General features: G+C 45.2%; 5 protein-coding genes across 5 annotated transcripts; 3 read left to right on the forward strand and 2 right to left on the reverse strand.

Annotated features, from left to right (window-relative positions):
* Positions 1-85: 85 nt before the first annotated feature.
* Positions 86-610, forward strand: SAMD00019534_095380 (hypothetical protein; the record flags this gene model as incomplete). Its single annotated transcript, XM_012895463.1, has 1 exon — positions 86-610. One exon carries the CDS (start codon positions 86-88, stop codon positions 608-610), a length of 525 nt encoding a protein of 174 aa, XP_012750917.1.
* Positions 611-1,104: 494 nt separating this feature from the next.
* Positions 1,105-2,535, reverse strand: SAMD00019534_095390 (hypothetical protein; the record flags this gene model as incomplete). The annotated part of the gene is made up of 3 exons (XM_012895464.1): positions 1,105-1,832; positions 1,917-1,993; positions 2,087-2,535. The coding sequence occupies 3 exons, from the start codon at positions 2,533-2,535 to the stop codon at positions 1,105-1,107; spliced, it is 1,254 nt and encodes a 417-aa protein (XP_012750918.1).
* Positions 2,536-3,421: 886 nt separating this feature from the next.
* On the forward strand, positions 3,422-4,096 carry SAMD00019534_095400 (hypothetical protein; the record flags this gene model as incomplete). The annotated part of the gene is made up of 1 exon (XM_012895465.1): positions 3,422-4,096. The coding sequence occupies one exon, from the start codon at positions 3,422-3,424 to the stop codon at positions 4,094-4,096; it is 675 nt and encodes a 224-aa protein (XP_012750919.1).
* A 1,823-nt stretch (positions 4,097-5,919) lies between these two features.
* SAMD00019534_095410 (hypothetical protein) lies at positions 5,920-7,050 on the forward strand (the record flags this gene model as incomplete). Its single annotated transcript, XM_012895466.1, has 1 exon — positions 5,920-7,050. One exon carries the CDS (start codon positions 5,920-5,922, stop codon positions 7,048-7,050), a length of 1,131 nt encoding a protein of 376 aa, XP_012750920.1.
* Positions 7,051-7,244: 194 nt separating this feature from the next.
* Positions 7,245-7,545, reverse strand: SAMD00019534_095420 (hypothetical protein; the record flags this gene model as incomplete). The annotated part of the gene is made up of 2 exons (XM_012895467.1): positions 7,245-7,268; positions 7,348-7,545. The coding sequence occupies 2 exons, from the start codon at positions 7,543-7,545 to the stop codon at positions 7,245-7,247; spliced, it is 222 nt and encodes a 73-aa protein (XP_012750921.1).
* Between the last annotated feature and the right edge of the window lie 884 nt (positions 7,546-8,429).

An 8,429-nucleotide genomic window follows, 5' to 3' on the forward strand; every position in this document is an offset into this window, starting at 1 on the left:
ACTAATCGCGTCCCAACCGGGACTGACCACTTACATGGAGTGGGAGAAAAAGAACGAGCTGGTGGAGAGCGTAATGGGCGTAATTATGATATCTCCACATCCAGACAGGCTTGACGTTGTGGAACTGATTGAAAGGAGTGCCAGACAACTTTCCATGCCCACAGCCAAGTTGCCAAAGTTCACTGTTACTGATGACTTCAACAAGTACTTCGAGGAGAACTGCAGAGTCCTCATGGCCTTGAATGAAGTAATGCGCATATCCGCCATCTGGAGTGCCATGACACCGGAGGCTCAGAAGTCTCTTGGCTTGGACATCCGTGTTACCAACTGGAACAAGTTCTCCAGCGCAATGATCAATCGCTTCGCTTCCCACAAACCACGCACTGAGTTGGTGAGGGAATTGACAAACTTGCGTTACACTGGTGATACCGATGTCTCTGCCTTCACCGAGAAGTTCAGGAAGGCCTGTGCAGCTGTCGAGTCATCGGGCGTCAAGGACCTCAAGACGTTCAAGACCGTCATGTTCACTTCCGCCTTCCCTGCTTCTGTCCGTAGCAATTTGCCAAGTGACCTGTATCTCAATGGCAGGGCTCCTATTCATCGGATATAGTTAATTTTTGGGACGATGACCAACCGACCCGATTATTGGTGAATAACTGTCGACGAGTTATGAATACAAATAATCATTTGACAAGTTAACAGTTGTTCATATTCATTCTATTTATATTCGATTCATTCGATTGACTTGAAGATTTATTTACGATTGTTGGGCTGGTCATGCTGCTCAGAGTTGAGAAGGTTCTTGTTCCATCCTCGCATCCCTAGCAGTGTCAACACTCTGTCGTGGTGGGCCGTCAACTCTGTTACCTTTCCCCTAATTTCAAAGATAGCTCGTGACTATCTTGGTGCGCAAGGTGCCACGACTTTCCTCGAGACTTCGTTCTCAGACCTGAACGACATTATCACACCCAATACTGCCAGTCTCTCGGACTCCAGTGTGACCATCAAGTTCGTCACCAAATACTATATGAACTATATTAACAGCCCAAGCTTATTGATGTCCATGAGCTTGGGCCGTTAATATTGTTCATATAGTATTTGGTGTCAACTCAGTCGTGGTGGGCCCTCAGAGTCATAATGAAACATGTCGAGTGTCGGTTGGATGGCCTCCAGCTTCTCCCAGTTGATTTGGAATGTCTTGTCGGTGGACTCCTCAAGGTAGGTGATGACGGCATCCTTGTGGTCGAGGAAATATTGGAGGAGGCGATACCTGGAGTCCCAGCGCGTCTCAACGTCCTCGGGCGGGATCGATCCAACAATGAGGCGGTAGGCCTCCTTGGACTTGTGAGTCTCTCTCACATGGTTTGAGAGCTCCTTGAAGCCTTTGACAACTTCGTGGACTTGATCCTCTTGGAGAAAGCTGCGAATCACCAGGTTGATGATGTGAGCGATACACCTGACGTGGCTCTCGACACCGTGGTAGGGGACTGATCTGGTGGCACACACTACCTCGAGATTGCTGACGGCAGTGTCGTTGTTCGTGGCGTTATCGGTACAGGATGCGAGCAGTTTGGGAAGTAGCTTAAACTGGTCCAATACCTCGACTACCTTGTCACACATAATAATACCAGTGTGCTGCTCTGGGAAGGGCTCAAAGCTCAACAATAAATGTTGAAGTCTGTCATTCTCAATGAAATGTACAGCCACACCCAAGTAGGAAGCGAGAGTGTACCTGGCCTGGTAGATGTCAAAGGTGACCGATACCTTGCACGTAAGCTTGGATAGGTGGGCACTGATTGCCTCTTGGAGGGTGCGATGGAAAGAAATGATCTCTGAGTGAATGAATGATTAATGTAAAGTTAGCATACTGTAGGTGAACATTGGAGAGTATATAATGATAATATTATTGTACATACCTCTTGCGATGGTGTCAGCACCTGGTACAATCGCTTCTGGCTGCTTTCTGAATGAGTCGATCATCTCCTTGAAGAATCTATTAGGTTGAGGTTGATGATAAGAAAAGTGTTAACGACTATCAAAGATGATTGATTGAGTATGGATGGCGGTGGATGATTGTATTACTTACTTTTGCTCGACGATGAGGTTGGGCTGATGGTTCATCACTAGCCACTTGACCATGGTTATCCTCGGAGTGTCTCGCAAGTTGCCACTGTTGTCTAGGTACTTGTCCATTGCAATGGAGAGGTTGGGCGCATGCTTGTCTGTGTAGTGTGTCCACAGATTGGTTGTGCTGCCGCTTGCCATGTTGTAGCACGCCTTCTTGCCTGTGCAACGTTTGCACCAGGCAAGGTCAACCTTGTATCCACCACTCTCTTCGTCTGGTCTGGCACTCTTCCTGATCTTGCTCTTGGGGCCAAAGCTCTCAATCTGCGCCTTGGTGTAGTAGGTGATCTCCCGCTCGAAGAATTCCCAGACCTCAGAGTGGTTGGAGCGCCTGGATGCGACGAGGGTTGAGGCCGATGATGGTGGCGTCGAAGACGATGATGATGTAGATGATTCAGAATCACTAGACATTATGTAAATATGTAATAATAATAATAATAATAATAATAATATAAGGTATTAATTTGATTGATTGTTTGTTTGTTTGTTCGTTCGTTGACCTTGTCGCTACCTTTATACGTACTGTATTGTGTCCAGATGGCGCCAATTGGATATGAAGCTACTCTTGCTCRTCATCATGTAGAGTCTTCCAAGCCGTCTGTAATGTTTCTTTCTCCATTCCATGTACAGGCTGCACTCGCTCTTACTCGCTTAATCATTAATTAATGACCCTCTAATCATTCTAAACTGTCTACATGTGAGGCTGCACTCGCTCCTACTCGCTTAATCATTAATCGATTGTTTACTCTATCCCTTCTAACAGCCGACATATGAGGATACACTCGCTGTACTCTCTTAATAATTAATTGTTTGTTGACTCTTATTATTCTAAACAGTCTATAAGTGAGACTGCACTCTCTTACTCGCCTAATCATTAATTGTTGACCCTCTTGTCATTCTAGACAGTCTACATGTGATGCTGCGCTCGCTTGCTTGTATTAATGGATGCAATATTAATTAGGTTAATGAATAGTTCAGTTACAGATCAAGGTTAATAACTATTCACCTGAACTTACGGAGCATTGCTAAGAGTAGTAGGATATTATATTTGTAATGTAGTTGTTTCGTTTGAATGAAATGTCTTTGTTGTGTCGATGTCGTCCGTTGTTGTCTAGAAAGTGAATAAACCGCGCCAACTTCGAATAGATTCGAATAGTCTGTGTGTGAGTGAAAATTTGAAATTTATTTAACTGAACCGTCGGGTCGGATGTGAATCGGTTTCGGTTGAACTTCGAGTCATGATATGTGAATAGGAGCCCTGCTCAATGGTGCGGATTACACTGGTGAGTTAGCGCCGATGGTCACTGAACTGAGCAAGAGTGTTGCCAAGAACAACAACACTCCCAAGGGTGATAACAAACCTTTGACCAAGGATGCTATCAAGACGGCTACTGATAAGAAGAGAAAGCTGGAGCACACTTCCACGTCTACTCCCAAACCTGAGGGATGTTTCAGATGCAAGTCTCTCAAACATCAGTTGAGGAACTGCCCGTTGCCAGACGTCCGCACTGAAGAGGAGAAGAAGGCAGCTGAGGAGAGGAAGGCACAATGGATCAAGTCCAAACAACCGGCCAAGTCGACGTACCCTGGTACCAAGACACCAGGCAAGACCAAGGAGATTTCAACTGTTGCCATTGTTGATGACGACCGGCTGACCAAGGTCAAGATTGATTCGGGTGCTGACACCTCAGTCTTGCCTGCGCACTGGGCTCACAACATGCCATTGGAGAAGTCCGACACTGTACTTAGAGGATTTGATGGATCAACTGTAGCCTCTAAGGGCATAACTGTAAAGGAACTTAAAGTAAAGAACAAGTTTGGTCTTTATGTGTCTGTGTCTGTGTGTTTTGAAGTGATTGATTGTGATGAGAATGCCTCGATACTGATCGGTAGAGACCATCTTCAACACACCGCATCAACACTCGACTTTGGTTCAAACATCTGGTCATCAATGCTCCGTAAGTTCAGGTGAATAGTTATTAACCTTGATCTGTAACTGAACTATTCATTAATTAGGTTAATATTCAGGTGTATCTATTACAATTCACTGAAGTGACAGTTCAGTTATTTATCTTGGTAGTATAGGTCAGATAATATCTATTTTACAATGAATAATTGTGTATACCACGACTCATCATTGGGAAGACTACACCCTCGTCGAATATAAATGTTTTTTTTAATTCTTACTTGTATCATTCAATCCAGTGGTCATTTAATGATGACAAAGGTCGACGTCAGGAAGTACCTCTGGGTGATTCGAAACGAAAGACCTTTACTGTGTATGTGGGGGGTCAGCTGCATAGAGTATCTGAAATATGCTATGCTGGCGATGTGACTTTCAACCCCACAGAAGATGGCACTAAAGCAATGGGCCGCAACATTTCAAAATTGTCAAAAACTATCGTGAATGAGTTTTGCACTTTATTGGAATCAACTGGCAGAGAGAGAACGACTCTACCAGTGAGTCGACCTGGGTGGGACTATGAGATCTTCACCAATGGAGAGATACCTAAACCTTCGATGTTTCCTGTACCCCACAGACTGAAGGGTGAGCTCAAAGCTCAACTGGAGGACTACTTGAGGAGGGGCTGGATCTCTCGCGCTGAATCACCTTATGGTGCTGCTGTGATGTTCATCAAGAAGCCTGGCACGAACAAGTATAGATGTGTGGTTGACTACCGAGCGTTGAATAGTGTCAGTCACTACTCACACCACGCAATACCCAACATCTCTAAGTTGATCATGTCGACTAAAGGATACAARTTGTTCTCTGCCATTGACTTGGCTCGAGGATATCACCAGCTCCTRCTWAAGGATGAGCAGTCGCGTCTGAAAACTGGAATGAGAACTGAGTTCGGTTCCTTCGTCTGGAACGTCGTGCCCATGGGCCTAGCCGGAACTCCTTCTCATTTCAATGCATTCATGGAACATATCTTCCGAGATCTGATCGAGGAGGGTGTCACTATAATATATTTCGACGATATATTGATTCGCACTCGATCAGACGATGTTGATGAACATATGAAGGTTGTGAACAGGGTACTGAAGGTCCTGGAAGACAACCATCTCTCAATCAACAAAGACAAGTGTGTTTGGGCAAAGCCAAAACTGGAATACTTGGGTTTTGAGATCGATGGGGAAACTGTCAAACCCACTCGGGCAAAACTTCAAGCAATTCATGACTGGGAGAGACCACACTCGAARGAACAACTCGCCGGGTTCTTAGGTCTGCTTGCCTACCACAGACACTACATTGACAACTACTCAGCTACCACACTGAAGTTGGGACGGTTCATGAAGAAGGGAGCCAAGTTTGATTGGACTGAGGAAGATGATCAGCTGTTCAATCATCTCAAGACATTATTGTCTGATGAATCAATCTTATACCTACCTGACTTTGATCGTCCATTCATATGCGACAGTGAYGCAAGCAAAGGTGCGATTGGCTATGTGATCTACCAACTGGGTGATGATGGAGAGCGACGACACATTCTGTATGGGTCTAAGCGATTCAACGACAGTCAACTTCGCTACACGGTGCTTGAGCGCGAGATGTTGGCTGCAGTAACTGCTCTGATTGATAATCATTATTTATTGTTTGGTTATCCAATCACGATCAACTGTGATCACCGCAACATTGTATTCCTGTATGAGCAATGTAAATATCCGATCAGTGATCGTATTACTCGATGGATACAGATCCTAAGTAAGTACAATCCCAAACTGGAGTACATCAAAGGCTCGTCCAACATCTATGCTGATGCATGCAGTCGATCAATTGATGTCAAAGAGTTGATGGAGCGCGTCCGATCAAACAAATCGATTGATGTGGATGATGACATCCCCATGCCAGATGAACCTGTACTCGCCAAACATATCGCATCTGTCGATAATGTGACCAACACAGCAACTGTTGCTGCTACCACCGCTTCCGCTCGCAGTATAGAGGAATTGTCCGAACTGAATATGCTCCATGCCTTTGATGATGATACCATCATTCCACTGATACTAGCTGGCTACGAGATAGAGGACAAGTTAGTCAACGAGAAGACGTTGCACCGTGATCAGACACCTTACACCGTCGATACCAGAGGCTTGCGCCTGACGAGTGAGAACAAGCTGATTGTTCCACGTGTGAAGAAGGTCATTCGCAAAGTGATATCCATCCACCATGATCACTGGCTAGGAGGACACTTTGATCACAAGAGAACGAGCGAGAAGATTAAACGTAGATACTATTGGCTGACGATGAACGCTGACATCCTCAACTACGTACAGTCATGTGTCATTTGCAAGCTGTGCAGTGACCATCCACCGAGGACGATGGGCTTGCTGGAGCCCCTAGCCATTCCACAATATGTGTTTGAATCAATCACCATGGATATAATTCCAAAGCTGTCCACTCATACTACTAAAACTGGTATAGAGTATGACGGAATACTGTTGGTGTCCGATCGATTCTCCAAATTCACATGGTTGAAGCCATTGATCAAGGGTGCGAAGAGCATGGACATCATTGATCTGTTACAAGAGATGTTCTGCACTTTTCCACGACCAAGTGAGATCGTAACTGATAACGATCCATTGTTCACAGCTCATGTCTTCGTTGAATACATGAAGGCTAAGAAGGTCGAGATACACATGAGTCTACCGTATCGCCACAACCCTAATGGCCACTCTGAGATCAGAGTACGACTGGTAAAGAACGTCCTGCGCAAGATGTTGTTGCAACGTGAGTTGTTAGCAAGGTACTTGCATGATGATCCAACTGGGATCCTGGAGGAGATCACAACAATTTTCTCGTGGTGGTGTCCACAAGGTCCAAAGGGGGTGTCTGGTGCTGATCTCACTCATCAGGGGTCTCAAAAGTTCATAAAAGGAGGATCACCCCCACTAGACATAGTGCTTTATGCAACATTTTTTTGATGTTTTGCGTGGTGGTGTCCATCTTCCCAGGTCAAAGAAAGCATTGGTCGGTCGATCAATCCAAAGAGGTGTCTGGGATGGGTTGAGATAAACACCTGTTATCTCAATGAATGTCCAAAGACCAAGGTGGTGAGTCATTGAATGATTGATGTCTGAGTCCTTCAAAACACGAGCTGTACGGCTGACAGAGTCATTCAAAGGCTTGCCTTGGCGGCCGGCTGTTATCTGTATATATATATATATATATATATAATGGTGCAAGTTACATGTCAGCATATCAGTTGTGGTCGTACATACGCCAGCACTCAAGCACGTTCCAAACATTACCGAAAGCATCATCAGACAGAGTGTACCACAGGCGAGTGCGTGTTGTGCGTATCCAAGAGACCTCCTCCAGCTGGCCCAGTTCCAATTCCAGTTGGTTACAAAGCGTGCAGGCATGAGACATGTGATTCCAAGAAGACCAGCTTCGAGAGCAGCAATCTGTCGCAACATGAGCGAGTGACAGACCTTCACAAGTGTCCACCTACATGTGTGAGATGCATTGAAGTCCAATCAGCCAACGAGATGGACCAGACCTATGTGCCACTCACCGACTTGTCGCAACTCAAGGATGAGTTGCAGATACCAGACGCCATGTGGATGAGGCTGAGGAAGACGTTCAAACTCTCCAAGAAGTACAGTCTATCTAAGGTCAAGCAAATACAAACTGGTGAGTATCATTGGCAACAACATACATTCATGAAAGTTGATCTGATTGCTGACCTTGTTCACATACCACCAGAGACAATTAGGCATATCTGTATGTTCGACAAGGAGAGCCGGAAGGCATCTTATGCTACTCTCAGGTCATTGATTGATAAAGCGTTGGACAAGGAGAGGCCAAATCTGAGACCAGGTGAGAAGCTGTACCTAAAGATATCATTTGATGGATGCGCGCTGTCCAAGACCATGTCTGTCGTCATTATGTGTGTCAAGAGGAAGAGCAAGGTGACAGAACAAGAATGGTTGGAGTATGCCAAGGTCTTTGGCAAGAACTTTGTCAGCCTCTATCCAAAGACCTATGTATCATCATACATGCACGTCTTGGTGTACCACATTGGGTACTTCTTGGAGAAATATTCCAACTTGGACAGGTTTGCCAACTTTGCTATTGAGTGTAAGTTCGTTAGTTAGATGTCACTGGTACTGGTTGAATAAAGACTGACACCTACGTACAGGCTCACATCGAATCAACAAGGCCTCAAAGATTGGTTCCTCAAACAACATCAACATATGCCGGCAGATCCTGGAACGGGCAACCAGGTTGTACGTCTATTGTAGTGGTTACTACAAGCGTCCAGACCTCCAGCGGAAAAATCTTGGTGCTTCTATCTTAA

This window comes from Acytostelium subglobosum, assembly GCF_000787575.1.
Source record: "Acytostelium subglobosum LB1 DNA, scaffold: scaffold22, whole genome shotgun sequence".
NCBI lineage: Eukaryota > Evosea > Eumycetozoa > Acytosteliales > Acytosteliaceae > Acytostelium > Acytostelium subglobosum.